Source organism: Diabrotica virgifera, chromosome 4, assembly GCF_917563875.1.
Source record: "Diabrotica virgifera virgifera chromosome 4, PGI_DIABVI_V3a".
Classification (NCBI taxonomy): domain Eukaryota; kingdom Metazoa; phylum Arthropoda; class Insecta; order Coleoptera; family Chrysomelidae; genus Diabrotica; species Diabrotica virgifera.
In genome coordinates this window covers 212965071-212983100 of record NC_065446.1, presented here as the reverse complement: position 1 = coordinate 212983100, position 18030 = coordinate 212965071, and the positions used below count along the sequence as shown (strand labels likewise).

The 18030-nt window shown below is 33.8% G+C and overlaps 1 protein-coding gene across 1 annotated transcript in view; it reads left to right on the top strand.

Annotated features, from left to right (window-relative positions):
• Positions 1-4236, top strand: part of LOC126878426 (prostatic acid phosphatase-like) — a 49359-nt gene extending 45123 nt beyond the window's left edge. Inside the window, exon 4 of the mRNA XM_028279907.2 lies at positions 3694-4236. Coding sequence (XP_028135708.1) covers positions 3694-4145 — 452 coding nt within the window. The 3' untranslated portion in view covers positions 4146-4236. The remainder of the gene's footprint in view (positions 1-3693) is intronic.
• Positions 4237-18030: the final 13794 nt, after the last annotated feature.

Below are 18030 nucleotides of genomic sequence, written 5' to 3'. Positions count from 1 at the left end.
AAAATTTGAATGTGGCCAAGGTAGGTAGATATTCTTTAAACATCGATTGATGAAATACTGAAGTGTTTTGCAATACACTATTCAAAACTCCTTTGTTTTTTAATTGCTAATCAAGCGTGCGCGACACTATTTTCCACCGTTGCATGTGTATACAGTATGGTTCAAATGAAAGGAATAAATTCGTTATTTCGTAAACCGGCGACTTTAAGGAAAAATCCCGAAAAAGTTCAATTTTTATTTTTAAGTTATGATATTGTGAAATATATGGTATACTAGTGACGTCATCCATATGGGCGTGATGACGTAATCGATGATTTTTTAAATGAGGATAGGGGTTGTGTGCTGTGTCGATGGTTCGTGGAGAATTAAAATGAACCGTGAGCTGGATGAACTAATGCAGAGTGCAGATATTGTTAGATTTGTAAAGTCACAAAGACTAAACTGGCTCGGTAACCTAGAAAAAATGCCAGAATACCAAGGAAATAGAACAAGAGGAAGGCCCCGTAAAAGATGGATAGACGACGTAGAGGAAAATCTTAAAACCTTGAACATCAGGCAGTGGCGATGGAAAGTATCTGACAGGGCAGAATGGAAAATCATTGTTAAGCAGGCCAAGACTCACAAAGGGTTGTAGCGCAATTAGAAGAAGAAGAAGAAAAGGAAGAGGAGTCGTGTGCTAGCTCATTTGAAAGGTTTTTCAACTCTCTATTCAGTAATATAAACATTTACATAATTATTTATACAGGGTGTCAAAAAGTTTTTATTAAATTAAATTATTTGACAAAAAAGACGAATGTATGTAATTTATTTAATTCAAAATACATTTGACTGTTTTACCAAATCAGAAAACAAAGTTTATTTCACAAATAATAAACATTGCTTTTCGCTTAAATTAACTGTTCTCAAAAGAGGCAGGTGGCTGGCGGGAGCTGGCTTGAACATTGAATTTAATCGAAAAGCAATGTTTATTTGAAAAATAAACATTTTTCAGTTTTCGGGTAATAGTAAAATGTATTTTGAATTAAATAAATTACATATATATTCTTCTTTTTTTTTAAATAATTAATTTAAAAACTTTTTTGGACACCCTATATAAATAATTATGTAAATGTTTATATTACTGAATAGAGAATTGAAGAACCTTTCAAATGCGCTAGCCCACGACCCCCTATTCTCTTAAAAAAAACCATCGATTACGTCATCACGCCAGATGGATTACATCACTAGTATATCATATATGCTACAATATCATAACTTAAAACTAAAAATCGACCTGTTTCGGGATTTTTTCTTAAAGTTGCCGATTTACGAAAAAACGAATTTATTCCTTTCATTTGCACCATACTGTACACTGTACATAAAATATACACATGCAACGGTGGAAAATAGTGTCGCGCACGCTTGATTAGCAATTCAAAAACAAGGGAGTTTTGAATATTGTATTGCAAAAAACACTTCGGGATTTCATCAATCGATGTTTAAAGAATATCTGCCTTCCTTGGCAACATTCAAAGTTTTAGTTTTTCACGTAGTTTTTGAGGGTTAAAAATGGCCGATTTCGCAATTTTTCAATTTTTAATCGCTTATATGTCAAAAACTATCAACTTTAGAGAAAAGCCACTACAAATCTTTTCTGTTTGGAATGATCCAAAAAAACCTAAAAGAACTTTAATCATCATTCTCTTTACCTTATCCCTATGCGGGGTCGGCTTCCCTAATTGCATTTCTCCACACAATTCGATCTTGGGTCATATCAATGTTAATCCCCTTTACCAACATATCCTGCCCTATCGCCTCCCCCCAGGTCTTCTTTGGTCTTCCTCTCCTACTCCTTCCAGGAATCTGCACTTTAGCTATTCTTCGTATTGGGTGATTAACGTCTCGACGTTGAACATGACCAAACCATCTTAACCTATGCTCTCTCATTTTGGCATCAATTGGTGCCACACCTAGACTTCCCCTAATATACTCATTTCTAATTTTATCCTTCTTTGTCACTCCACTCATCGATCTAAGCATTCTCATTTCCGCCACATGCATTCGTTGTTCCTCTTTCTTTTTCACTGCCCAACATTCAGTTCCGTACATCATAGTCGGTCTTATGGCTGTTTTATAGAATTTTCCCTTCAGCTTCATTGGAATTTTTCTGTCACACAACACACCACTCGCTTCTTTCCACTTCATCCATCCAGCCCTAATTCTACTGCATGTATCTCCATCTATTTCTCCATTACTCTGTAATACCGATACTAGGTAGGTACTTAAAACTATTGCTTTTCACAATCATTTCACCATCCAAAGATACCATTTTATTTGTAGTAGCTCCATCTTTAAATGAACATTCCAAATACTCTGTTTTTGTCCTACTAAGTTTTAAACCTTTTTCCTCCAGAGCTTGTCTCCACTGTTCCAGTTTTTGTTCTAAGTCTCTTTCACTATTTCCTACTAACACGACATCATCAGCATACATTAAGCACCATGGAATGTTACCCTGTAGTTTCGCTGTTATCTGGTCCAAAACTAATGAGAATAAATACGGACTAAGCACAGAGCCTTGGTGCAATCCTACTTTCACATGAAATTTATCAGTCTCTCCCACACCTGTCCTAACACTAGTCGTTACTCCCTCATACATATTCCTCACAATCTTTACATATTCACCAGGGACTCCTTTCTTATTGAGTGCCCACCACAGAATCTCTCGAGGAACTCTATCATATGCTTTCTCAAGATCAATGAATACCATATGAGCGTTTGTTTCTTTACTCCTGTATTTTTCCATCAACTGTCTTATAATGAAAATTGCATCTGTTCTTGATCTACCCTGCATAAAGCCAAATTGATTCTCGGATATTTTGGTCTCTTCACGTATCCGTCTCTCAATTACTCTTTCCCATATTTTCATGGTGTGGCTAAGCAGTTTTATAGCCCTGTAGTTTGTACATTGTTGTATATCTCCCTTGTTTTTGTAAACAGGTACCAGTATACTGCTTCTCCATTCATCTGGCATTTGTCCGACTTCCATAATTCTATTAAATAGACCTGCTAGCCACCTTGTTCCTGTCTCTCCCAATGCTCTCCATACTTCCCCAGGAATATCATCTGGTCCTACTGCTTTTCCTTTCTTTATTTTTTGAAGCGCTTGAGCCACTTCCTCGTTGGTTATTTTGGTGACCATTGCTGCTACTGTCTCCGTTGACTCTACAGGCTGTGTGTCAAATTCTTCATTTAATAAGCTGTCAAAGTACTTTCTCCATCTCTTTTTGACATCCCTTTCGTGAACTAGTATTTTATTATTTTCATCTCGGATACATCTAATCTGATTAAAAACTTTTGCTTTCTTTGCTCTCTGTTTGGCTATTTTATATATCTTCGTTTCGCCTTCCCTGGTATCAAGTTGATCGTATAGGTTTGAATACGCTTCTGCTTTGTCTTTTGCTACTGCTACTTTCGCTACCTTTGTACCATGCAAAAAAATAATTTTGGGAAAAAAACAAAAAAAAAAACGTTAAAAAAATTTTTGGCCCACTTTTGGTCCTGGCAACATGCGTTAAATAGGGTCCATTTTGAGTAAGATTGTGCAAAAAATCCGAATCGGAATATTTTTCCTAGCGGATGCGCAGTGGCTTTCTGGGCTTATAATATAAAGCATAATAAAAATATTATAAAATATATATTCTACATCTGTTTTAGTTAAGGGCAGATTTTTGAACAAAGTAGTAGAATACTTCGAAAAAATGGCAGACGATCCAAAGTCTTCTGAAAAATATCAATTTTACAGTGGTCACGACAGCAACATCGCATCACTCTTAAACTCGTTTGGATCCTTCAATCCTCCTTATCCCCCAGATTTTGCAAGTACAGTTTACATCGAGCTGCATTTCGAAAGTTGGCGCCACGTTGTGAAGGTGTTTAGTAAAGATGGGGACAACGTGAAGCAAATCAGTGTTAATGGATGTTCATTAAGCTGTCCCCTGTCAAAATTTAAAGAAGTTCTCAGCGATATTTTAATCGATAAGGAGACTTATGATGAAGAATGTAGTAACATCAAAGATACTAGTGGACTGAAGAAACTGCTACTAGCAGACAGTAACACTCACAAAATCACTACAGAAGAAGTTAGGGAGACCAGTTTTATAACATAATGTTTATTTTTTATTCATGACAAAGTGGATAGATTTTGATATTGATTAAATTTCTTATTAATCGCATATAAATAAAGTAAAATAAATTATTTTTGTGTTATTTTTTTTACTGTCTATCCAACGATCAGACATTTTGCCTTGAAACAATCACATTTATGAATAGCAAATATTATGTAAATAGTACGATGGACTCCTTAGTCGTAGACAACAACTCCTCAGTATTTATCTACCTACTTAATTCTGTCTTCATTTTGTAATGAACACCACGTTGTTCAACACAGTATAATAATAATAATATCGTATGGCATTTTTGCCGGGGAGATCCTTTCGGATAGTTCCGGCGCCATTTACATCTTTAACCCTGTTTCAAGTAACTAGTGCCGATGTGCACTAGCCCAGGGGGACCGACGACGGCTTAACGTGCTCTCCGAGGCACGGTGAGAAGGCTCATGTCATTATTGGAAATGAAAATGGTTTGTCTTTGGCAGGGCTCGAACCCACGTGCACTGGCGTATGAGGCCAGCGAATATGCCGTTACTCCACGGCCGCTCACATAAATGAAACATAAACACAGAACAAAAAGAAATTAATATAGGGATCAAACTAAAGACTGACCGGATTCCACATAGTGTATTTTAAGAGCAAAGAGTAGCGATCAACAGTTAGCAACAAACGCGTTCCAAGATTGTGGCTCTACTTTTGAATATTTTGTCGAAATCTTTGGCACACATATTGGTAATATAATAAAGAATGGAGGTACAGAGCCCAATTTCAGAAATATGTTAGTATGTGGAAATTACTCTATAACTAAATAAAATATTGAAAAAAGGAGCCTGTACCGCTATTAAGAAAGACAAAAAAAGACACATTCTTCAAATAAACTTTTTTATCGCCAACCGTCACTAAAATCATTCATTATTGTAGTCATTTGCACTCATTTGAGGCAGTAAAGTAACACTTTATTGTACTGAAAGAAGAATTTTACTTTACCTGCCGCGATTAATCAAATTAACCGAGATTGAATGTAAGTGGTCGATGACAGTAATCGAATGGCGTGTATTTGAGTGGACAAAAAATTTATTTACTTTAATTATTAAAAATATTGTACGCAATTTGCGATATCATCAATTAAATTTATGTCAAAAAGTGAAATTCTGTAGTATTTTGTAATTATATTCATATAAAATAAACTAAAATTTTACCGATTTACTAATTATTCAATATTGATAACTATCGATTAAAAATCAAAAGCGGCCATCTTGCAAGGTATTTGTAATCACTGCCATGAAATTATTATGACGTTTAAAATTTAATAAGTTCTTAAATTGTAAATTGCAAGTAAGTGTTAAAACCAATATTAAATTATGTTGACAAATATTATTTCTATATCAATAAAACGTATCTTAACCGATTGTCAAATATACCAGCAAACGAGAAGTAAACTCAACCTTCCAGGGACATATCTGAGCTTCTTAGAAACACTACAAATATCAACAATATCAGTTTTTAACGGAAATAGGAATAAAATACATTTAACTGTATCACAAATTTTTCAGGTATACTTTTTGTTAGTACATTATCTACTTAATAATAGGTTTGTTCTAGCAAACAGTCAAACTAGTCAGAAACCGTCAGCAAACAGTTGGTTAGTGAGAAAACCTAATAGAGTTACCAGTGCTATCCCCTCTACTCGCGCTGGTCCACTATTCGCTGATGGTTTCAAACCGTTTGAAACTGAAGCTAGAACAAACCTATTTTAATCTCTTTTTATTTTTAATACGTATTTTCCATTGTTGTCGTTTATAACCCCAGTGGTTCGGACGATATTAAATTTAAAAAAATATGTTTGCGATACAATTTTGTATGCACCACGCCAGTAAAGACTCCTTATCGAACTCGTCTGTTAATCGCCTCGCTGGCTACGCTCGCTCTTCTCGTAATATCAGACTAGTTCGATAAAGAGTCACTTTACTGACTTGGTACATAAATAGCTATTTGTATAACAAGGGAGGAAAGTGCTACTTTTCCTCCCGAGAATGTAGTTTACTGCCCGACGCGTAGCGGAGGGCAGTAATCATTCAAGGGAGGAAAAGGCACTTTACTCCCATGTTATACATATGGTTTTTCCACCTTTCTCAAATAACAAGTCATTTTTTCATTTTTACTTAATTTATTTATGTAACTAACCAACAAAATTTATTAGAACTAAAACTAACAAGTAGGTACAATATAACTGTCAACTGTCAAATATAAGTCAAAATATTAATGTAAACATTGTTAAATCAGAATAACAATTTACTGTTATTTACCATTCTGCAAAATACAGAGTGTTTTTAAATAAACGTTAATATGTATAGATACTTACGTAATAGAAAATAGATATTTTACAGGGCGTCAATAAGTTATATTTCATGAATGAAATAGCATGACGTCACTTTTACTTTTCCTCCCTAGGGAGGAAAAATATTTTCCTCCCTAGGGAGGAAAAGTACAACTTTGCTCCCTACAATCAGGTCCGGAAAAGTATACTTTCGGTAGAGGTAGGTGGAAATAACTATTATCCCGTGCCTAGATTTTGTGTCACATTGGAACTACTAAAAATCGATTTTTTGAAGTTATACTTCTTTAGGCACGAGGGTGAAAGTTTTGACTTTACTGGGCGCATGCGCACACCGACAGTATGGTATAAACGTTATAAGGGATCTGATTGGGTGTTAAAATCATCTGTCAATAATTGTTCAATATGGAGATTTTGGACAAACAAATTAATGTTGTGTATATTCATATTAGTTTTTATTGTTTTGATGGCAGAGAAAAAAAGTTTATAATTGTAGTGACTTTTTAAATAGTTTTAAAAGCGACAGGTACGTAATAATTGTAAATGTTTCAGTATCCTAATAAAAAATTTCATAGGTACCTACCTATTTGGTAGAACCTACCAAAATAGTATGTAATGCTTTGATTTACATAATTTGATTACCATCAAAATTTCTATCAATATTCACCTAATATATTGTTTTCTTACTCTATGTTTGTTGTATTTAATATTTCAATTCTAAATAATTTCAATTCAAAATCAAAATAATTTGATTTAATTCAGAACTGTCAAAAGTTTAATCCGTTTAGTTAGTTGATCTTCGCACATGATGACCATGGTCTCCATGGGTAAAAGTTTAAGGTGAATGAATTTCAATACTAACTGCGCTGATAAGCGGGTTCGAACCCCAATAGAAACTTTATTTTTTTTATACATTTTATGATTATTTATTATATAATTTTTTTTCAGAAAAGACATATTTAGTTAAATTATCGTTCAGAAATCATTTGTGGCATTTTTCAATGTGTTTGTGTGTGTTTTATTCTTTTATTATTTTAATTTTTGGCACTGTTTTAATAAAAAATTTTAAAAAATAGTAAGTATAAGTTTAATATTTAAACGTTGAAATCATATAAGAGAAGTATAAATTCTTACGTGCGTACAAAGTACACACACATTCATTTTTTATAACAAGAAATCGAACGTCACTGTCTTGGCAACATTTCGCGCCTATGTGTATAAAAATTATTGTTTTTGATAGTATAAACGTCACTGCCAGTGTCGAATTACCGACGCACTGTTGCCTCAATTTTGAAAGTTCGCAGAACTTTCGCAATCTTGGACCGCGTTTGTCGTTACCTGTTGATCGCTACTGTGTGCTCTTAATTCGTTTCCGACAGATTCGCCATTTTAGTATGAAACTCTGATTCTTTTAAATTATATCTTTTTTTAAAAATATGCATTCTAAACCTGTCAAAATTGTTTAAATAATTATTTATGCTAATATAAAGAAGTTCTTCTAAGGATTACTATCAATTTTATTTTTTTTGGAAATGGAGTACGTTTTATTTTTCACTTTTTCCTAAAAAGTTCTAAAGGTTTCTCTTATTTTCATCATAACTTGCTTAACTGTGATGCTATTAACTTCTACTGAAACTCATTTGATATGTACTTCGAAGTACTTTGACAAGTGCTTAGCAGGTATATTTTATAAAAGGCATCGTTTTTCTGTTATTTAAGCTTGAATACTTAGATTTGATTGAGTACTCGTTGAAAAAAATATACATTCAATTACCCATAACTCACTTTGAATTATTGGCCGCATATGAAATGCCTCCCGAAAAAGGTTTTCTTGCCTGTCGCTAAAATGGTCACATACGAATTGCCTCCCAAGATTTAAATAAATTACATGCTTCTAATCTTTATGTGAACGTGAGACGTTGCCACATCTTCGTCTCTTTGTAAATTTTTGGCAAAATTGGTATTTTGTTATTTATTTTATTTTCAACCTTAATGTATTAAACATTATTGACACTTGGCGGTATTTATAAATTTCATCTAACTTATACATATGTAATTAGTTTTATAACCATTATAATATATTTTATAATAACCATTATTTTTTGTTATTAATAATTTAACAAAAAATACAAAAATGGAATAAGTATTTTATAGATTTATTAAAAATAACATCACAAAAAACTTATTTGGAAAATATTACAAAATGTGTATAGAAGTATAAAATTACAAAATATTTTTCCTAAATTTATATGATACTACTTTGACAAATTCTAATCTATTTATGTATTTTACATTCTCTTAATTCTAAAATCTTTTCATTTAGAAATTACTTTCATTTACAAATTTATTTTTGCTGTACTTAATGTAGGTATTTATTTGAAATTCTAAAATTATATCAATAAAATTATTAATGTTAGGATGAGGGCAGTAGAAAGAAGAACTATACCTGGAATGAAAACTTTTGCATGGGTTTGTGATTCTTTGTAAGGATGAAGAGTGTTCAGCCCACACTTTATCCCTTTTTCACATCCCTGGGTTTTCACAAATGCTTTGCAGGTTTTTTTTAGTTCATGTCCACCGTTTTACTGTATCTTTGGCCAACATTTGAAAACCGAATGTAAAACCATCAATTGATAATAAAGGTTTGCCCTTTTGACTCATACTTATCGTTGATTCCATTATTTCGGATGTTATGGCTTAAACACAATTTGATCTTGAAATCGACGAACTGACAAGCTTGAAATAGACAAATTGACTGATGCAAGAACTAATAAACTTTCACGTATTTATACAACATTTAGCCCATTAGCACAATTTACAAAAGATAATATAAACAAACAAAAAGATTAAGGTAAAAGTGCATATTCATGGAATCGTTAAGAAGAGATTAGAATCGGAATTGGAATTACCCAGAGAATATAAACAAACAAAAAGGTTAAGGTAAAAGTACCTATTTATGGAATTATAAAATGGAATTATGTATAAATATGGAAGAGCTTAGAATCGGAATTGGAATTACCCAGAAAAGCTAGATATTAGATTGTCGGCTAACAACTTTCTTTTCTAAAAAGAAATATGTCGTACTGTGAAATATTTATGTGAAAAAAATTTTATGTACACTGCATGAAGATTTAGAAAAATCAAAATAGATAGATACTACCTATTTAAATTATGATTTGGCAACATTGTGGCATTAAACAGAGATTAAATAGACAAAATATAAGCCTAAATGATTAACGAAACGGAGGCATTTCGTTTGTACCTGGGAGGCATTTCATGTATGAAAATATTTACCTGAAAAAGTGGGAGGCATTTCGATAACGCCGGAATTATTAGCATTAGTTTAGTTTTTTAAGTGAGGAGTGTATTTAGCTTTTTATTACATTCAATTTTGGAAATAATAACTTTTTTGTAAAAGCTTATAGTTTTTGAGTTATACGTGGAAAAGAGCTTTAAAACATGCATTTTTTACGAAAAAATAAAATCTTTGATCTTTAATAACTCAGTATTGATTGTATTGATTTATAATAATAACTTTATACATATTATAACAAATTTTGCTTAGAATTTGTCTCTCCATCGATTTATGGTCTTATTAAAAAAATAATTTTCACCCTCGAGAAGGGGTGGCATCGACCACCACGGTAAAAGCGCAAGTGGGCATCATGTCACCTTTGTTCCTTCAGGTATCCTCTAACCACTCACCAATTTTCATGAAAATCGATGGAGGTTCAACGAAATCGGAAGTGAAAACCTTCAGTGACTGCACTTAGTGGATTGAAAGATGTTTTCCCTAATTTTGACATTGATTTGCACATTTATTTGTGCACCCCAGTTGCCAACGTGTCTGCTGAAAGGTCATTTTCGAAAATTTCAAGAATTAAAAATAAAATCCACAAGGAAAAATTTCCTGTAGCTGGCTGTATACCATTATTAACAAAAATTGAAGAAAAATCTCTGCGTAAAAGGTATATATTTTTTTATAAATATATCTTTTACGCAGAAGATTTAGTAGATAGACAACCTGCGTTCTGGCACATCCCCTAAATCGCAACCCTTAAATATTAATAAATGCCAAACGGCTTAACGTAGGATGACGTGTGACGTATCGTTGGAAAGGGGATGAAAAAGGGGGTTGAACGCAGTATGTGGCGTGCGCATCGGAATATGCCAAAAGGGCATTACGTCATATCTTCTTTTCTATTGGTCCGATTTTGACGTAAGAGGGCTCGTTGGAACGTGGAGGGGGTAGCGAATAAGTTGAGACAAAAACAAAGATGGCGGCATTGCCAAAACGGCATTACAGCATATCTTCGTTGCTATTGGTCCGATTTTGACGTAAGAGGGCTCGTCAGAACGGGGAGGGGGTAACGAATAAGTTGAGACAAAAAACAAAGATGGCGGCAGTGCCAAAACGGCATTACAGCATATCTTTGTTGCTATTGGTCCGATTTTGACGTATGGGGTGTCAAATAAAAGCGGTGGTGACACAGAAGCCAACTGTCAATTCTTCTTCTTCTTTTCGTTTGTCAATTCTTCTTCGTTTCCGTATAGTGCCTAACAGAACGTGACATTCGACATCTTCGTTTCTATTGGTCCGATTTTGACGTATGGGGTGTCAAATGAAAGCGGTAACGACACAGAAGCCAACTGTCAATTCTTCTTCTTCTTTTCGTCTATCGCAAATTGTACAGGGTGTAGTCAGAAAGTCAAATCAATTCTTCTTCTTTTCAGCTGTCACAGTTATTCTTCTAGTTGTTTGTTAAATATACGTTCACAGTTCCTTCTCATCTACCAAAATGATATCTGTCACTTCACACATAGATGCAATGTCAAGGGAACATTAGGTATGTAACGACTAAACGACAACGTAGAGAGACGCACGACTCATCGCTGATAACGTACACGACGTAATAATCATTCTTTTGATATGTCCAAACCATCCCTCTCTCCTGAATTTTATCAAATACAACGCAACGGTTTCAAATAAACTAGTCAAATTTCCCCTTTTCTACAAAGATCTTTAATTCTTTCGTCTATAAGTAATTTTTGATCAACCCCCGTATATGCAATTACTAATTTTTTTCATACGTTACATTATTTCACACGTAAATTCAAATCTGGACTTCTAAAATCTTTTATTTTATAATGTTTATTTCGCTAGTAATTTTTGATCAACCTCGTATATACAAGTAGTAATATTTTTCATACATTTCAATTAAAATAGGTGAAATGTGATACCAACATAAATTTATGGTGATGACAAAAGAATAGTGGACATAGAAAAGCGGTGAAGGCATAAAAATTGTGGATATTTATCATAATTTAAGAAAATCAAATCGACGACAGCATATTTTAGGAGACGTTTCTACTGGAAACATGAAAAAATAGTGTTGATGGTGTACCAAAGATACTAAGTAAAAAAGCGTCATATCACTCACATTAAAAAAAAAATTAAGCTTTTTAACCAAAAAAAATCTCAAAAACTTACCTTAATTATAAACAATTAACTACAGTAACAAAAATCGCCGACAGTTCGAAACAATGAAAAATGGAAACATTTCTTTTTCGTTAAAGCGTAAAACACACGAATGTCCACAATGAAATCCTACGAAAAAATACATTAGGACTACGACACTAATAGTTACTGCCTTCAAGGACGTCTTTTTTTTTTAAATTATTTATTTAAAATATCAGAAATGCGAGAGATTAAATTTTATACCTTTCGTTTCTAACGATTACAATGTTATATCAGACTGAAATAATAATTAATAAAAATTAATTACATTGAAAAAAATAAATAATATTCACAATTCTGCATTTTTCGAATCAGGTCGGTTATAGTCCAAATGCTGACTCATTGGATTGAGGTTATTGTCGCAGGGGGTCAAATCAGGTCGGTTATAGTCCAAATGCAGACTCATCGGATTGAGGCTATTGTCGCATGGAGTTCAATGACTTTAAATCGCAAGTTTGTTTGATTAATTGTTTAATAGTGGTTTAATTAAAAAGAACACGCATTTGTAACAGAAGCAACGTTACCTGTAGTAAAAGGCGTACCATCCACTTGCAAAAACATCAACAATAACGGGAAAAAAACTACAAAAAACATGACATTTTTTTTGTTTAAAAATTCTGTTTCTTTTGTGTTCTCCTAGTCGGAGATGTAAACATGATAAACATGTATACTTGTAGAAAAAAATACAGAGCGCAAATGGAAACTGCTAGAAGAGCAAAGTCATTTAAATTTAAGAGTAAATTATACTTAAAAACAAAAAGCTGAACTCTCAAAGATGTGCCACTAAACTAAATGAGTTATCCACACTAATTGATTATTTTACGCATGCGGCATTAACACGGTCAAAGTTAAAAATATTGTTATCTAGACTTGTATCTAACCAATCTAATACAAAAATTTCGAACTTCTACTTACAAAATACGCTAAATACGCTTACCTAGATAAGGATAGATAGGCAGTCTCTCAGATAGGCTAACAGAAGGGCGCAAAGATATGCAGAGACACACTAAGCCAACCAAACACCATCACTGAGACGCTAACAGAAGGGCGTAAAGATGTGCAGAGACACACTAAGCCAACCAAACACCATCACTGATGCGGTAACAGAACACCAGAGAGGTATGCACAGGCTCGCTAAGCTAAGCAGACACCACAGTTGACACGCTAGCACAACGCCAGAGAGGTATGCACAGACACGCTAAGAAAAGCAGACACCACAATTGACACGCTAGCAGAATGCCAAAGAGGTCAAACTTGGAAAAAATTTAATACAAATTAAATGTGGTGAATTCTCTGTTACACATTATACAGCCTAGCTTGGACTGGACTATTCTAAATAAAATTTCAAGGATAATCCAATTCAAAAAGTGTTTTTGTGTTAGGAAATAAAATACCAAGATGTTACTTGTTATTTATTAAAGAAATTATACTGGTATCATTTACTCTTAAATGAGAGTGATTTCTCTTCTTGCATGTGCTCCTAATGTAAAATGGTATTCCATTTGCCGTTGTCATTTAGTAGCAGATGACAGAAGTACTGCACACGAACATCTCCATTCATTAATTCACTTTACAAATGGATCTACAATGTTGGCTTACAAGAAGAAAATACAACGTGCAGGGAAAAGATTACATCCAAAAACTACATTTAGAAAAATTATTTGTTTGGATCATTGTGCTGGTGTGTTAAGAAACATTGCCTGTACTGATGGTCAAAAACCCCTTGGAATTGTTGTTATTAAAAACAAGGATAATCTTTGTTTACCTCGCGCTCTTGTGGTTGCTAAAGCTCACTCTCATTACGAGAGAAGGGTATTTAAGTCAGAATGGTTACATTCGAGAGGAAAATTCATGCTTGATGTCTCAAATATCCTCGAGAATCTCTATGAATACCTGTGACTTCTAATATTTTTCATAATTGATGCTGTTAAAGCCAGTTAGGATAGGTGATGTCATAGCTCCTTTTAAAGGTAGTGACGTGTGCAACCGATGAACTGGTATGTATATAATAAAAAGTACGCTAAATAAATTCTGTAATATTTTATTTGTTAAAAATTAATACGTATAAAACACAGAACTTTTAGTATATTCATTCTTGAAGGTCGGATATGTTATCTGTTATTAAGATGAACTTAAATTCTGAAGTTTTACTTGGTTGTTCTAAAATTTCTTGTTTTCTTGAAGTATGTGTCTGTTATTAGTCAATAATATCTAGGTACCTCAGTTCTTCTATAATTTCAGCTGCTTCTTTTCCGGTTAAAGCGTCGGCTTTTGAAAGAATTTCAAGGCCTTTCACAAGCATGTTCGGGTCGCCATGTTCGCTATACAGACACCATATCTCTTCCAGTTCGTCAAGTATCTGCTTCTTTGCTATATCACAAACCCTTCTTTCAGCAGTTCTTGTGGGAACATCAACACGGTTTTTCTTTGAACCTTGCATCGGCATGTCTTTAGTTTCCTGACCATTCTGCGATATATGCCTTCTTTTTTTACACTGTTGTTGTATGCCTGATGTATCTTCTTCTTGTGTTTCGGCATTTCTTGAGGTACCATGTAAGGCCTTTGTTCTTCTTCTTCTTTTTCCTAGATACATTGGCTTAATAATTTTTTCGTATTTTGCTGTGTGAGATTGGTGGCGTAGACGCCCTCGTCCATCCTTATGTACTCCTGATACGTCTAGAAGAGTTTTGTAAATTTTTTGATCGGCTAGAGTATATTGTGTAGGTTCCTTCGAGAAAATCAGGTCGTACAGGCCAGGTGTAGCTTTAAAAATGTGTGAATCCATTTGAATGCTATCTTTACCGAACTCAATGGTGTGATTTCCAAACTCCCATTCACCCGTCTCCCAGTTATACTTGGGGCCAAATATCTGGTCAGTATTCCCTAAATTTTGCGTATATGTTTCTAAATAAGGGTTGTACGATGTTTGTATATGTAGAGGTTCGTCGTCACTGATCTGTGATGGTTGATTAATGTGTGACTCATCTTCGTTGAGATCTGGTTTAGGAACATTTTCATTCACATAATTGGTTATTTCTTTAAGAGGCGTAGTTATTGGCTTAAACGTTGTCTGTAGAACCTCTTTCTCATCAGCTTGCATTCTTCTAAGAGCTTTGTACTTTTCTCTCACTATTGCCGCAAGTTTGTTTACTTGAACCGCTCTATTTGAAGACATGTTAACAAATGACTTCTCGACTTTAAAATGCTTGTATTTATACCTCTGTGACCTTCTGTTAGCGTGTCTCTGTAGACGCTTGTACGTCTCAGGTAACCCTCTGTGATCGCCTGTATCTTCTGTTAGCGTGTCTCTGATGACGTCTGTACGTCTGAGGTACCCCCTCTGTACTTCTGAAGTACTGCAGTTAGTAATGAAAGTGGTGGGGAATAATCAAGATTTTTAGGTGTTTACATTTAAAATTTTCTATTTATACTTATTGTAAAGTGTTTGTAGTACTAATACCATTTTACATTAGGAGCACATGCAAGAAGAGAAATCACTCTCATTTAAGAGTAAATGATACCAGTATAATTTCTTTAATAAATAACAAGTAACATCTTGGTATTTTATTTCCTAACACAAAAACACTTTTTGAATTGGATTATCCTTGAAATTTTATTTAGAATAGTCCAGTCCAAGCTAGGCTGTATAATGTGTAACAGAGAATTCACCACATTTAATTTGTATTAAATTTTTTCCAAGTTTGACCTCTTTGGCATTCTGCTAGCGTGTCAATTGTGGTGTCTGCTTTTCTTAGCGTGTCTGTGCATACCTCTCTGGCGTTGTGCTAGCGTGTCAACTGTGGTGTCTGCTTAGCTTAGCGAGCCTGTGCATACCTCTCTGGTGTTCTGTTACCGTATCAGTGATGGTGTTTGGTTGGCTTAGTGTGTCTCTGCACATCTTTACGCCCTTCTGTTAGCGTCTCAGTGATGGTGTTTGGTTGGCTTAGTGTGTCTCTGCATATCTTTGCGCCCTTCTGTTAGCCTATCTGAGAGACTGCCTATCTATCCTTATCTAGGTAAGCGTATTTAGCGTATTTTGTAAGTAGAAGTTCGAAATTTTTGTATTAGATTGGTTAGATACAAGTCTAGATAACAATATTTTTAACTTTGACCGTGTTAATGCCGCATGCGTAAAATAATCAATTAGTGTGGATAACTCATTTAGTTTAGTGGCACATCTTTGAGAGTTCAGCTTTTTGTTTTTAAGTATAATTTACTCTTAAATTTAAATGACTTTGCTCTTCTAGCAGTTTCCATTTGCGCTCTGTATTTTTTTCTACAAGTATACATGTTTATCATGTTTACATCTCCGACTAGGAGAACACAAAAGAAACAGAATTTTTAAACAAAAAAAATGTCATGTTTTTTGTAGTTTTTTTCCCGTTATTGTTGATGTTTTTGCAAGTGGATGGTACGCCTTTTACTACAGGTAACGTTGCTTCTGTTACAAATGCGTGTTCTTTTTAATTAAACCACTATTAAACAATTAATCAAACAAACTTGCGATTTAAAGTCATTGAACTCCATGCGACAATAGCCTCAATCCGATGAGTCTGCATTTGGACTATAACCGACCTGATTTGACCCCCTGCGACAATAACCTCAATCCAATGAGTCAGCATTTGGACTATAACCGACCTGATTCGAAAAATGCAGAATTGTGAATATTATTTATTTTTTTCAATGTAATTAATTTTTATTAATTATTATTTCAGTCTGATATAACATTGTAATCGTTAGAAACGAAAGGTATAAAATTTAATCTCTCGCATTTCTGATATTTTAAATAAATAATTTAAAAAAAAAAGACGTCCTTGAAGGCAGTAACTATTAGTGTCGTAGTCCTAATGTATTTTTTCGTAGGATTTCATTGTGGACATTCGTGTGTTTTACGCTTTAACGAAAAAGAAATGTTTCCATTTTTCATTGTTTCGAACTGTCGGCGATTTTTGTTACTGTAGTTAATTGTTTATAATTAAGGTAAGTTTTTGAGATTTTTTTGGTTAAAAAGCTTAATTTTTTTTTTAATGTGAGTGATATGACGCTTTTTTACTTAGTATCTTTGGTACACCATCAACACTATTTTTTCATGTTTCCAGTAGAAACGTCTCCTAAAATATGCTGTCGTCGATTTGATTTTCTTAAATTATGATAAATATCCACAATTTTTATGCCTTCGCCGCTTTTCTATGTCCACTATTCTTTTGTCATCACCATAAATTTATGTTGGTATCATATTTCACCTATTTTAATTGAAATGTATGAAAAATATTACTACTTGTATATACGAGGTTGATCAAAAATTACTAGCGAAATAAACATTATAAAATAAAAGATTTTAGAAGTCCAGATTTGAATTTCCGTGTGAAATAATGTAACGTATGAAAAAAATTAGTAATTGCATATACGGGGGTTGATCAAAAATTACTTATAGACGAAAGAATTAAAGATCTTTGTAGAAAAGGGGAAATTTGACTAGTTTATTTGAAACCGTTGCGTTGTATTTGATAAAATTCAGGAGAGAGGGATGGTTTGGACATATCAAAAGAATGATTATTACGTCGTGTACGTTATCAGCGATGAGTCGTGCGTCTCTCTACGTTGTCGTTTAGTCGTTACATACCTAATGTTCCCTTGACATTGCATCTATGTGTGAAGTGACAGATATCATTTTGGTAGATGAGAAGGAACTGTGAACGTATATTTAACAAACAACTAGAAGAATAACTGTGACAGCTGAAAAGAAGAAGAATTGATTTGACTTTCTGACTACACCCTGTACAATTTGCGATAGACGAAAAGAAGAAGAAGAATTGACAGTTGGCTTCTGTGTCGTTACCGCTTTCATTTGACACCCCATACGTCAAAATCGGACCAATAGAAACGAAGATGTCGAATGTCACGTTCTGTTAGGCACTATACGGAAACGAAGAAGAATTGACAAACGAAAAGAAGAAGAAGAATTGACAGTTGGCTTCTGTGTCGTCACCGCTTTTATTTGACACCCCATACGTCAAAATCGGACCAAT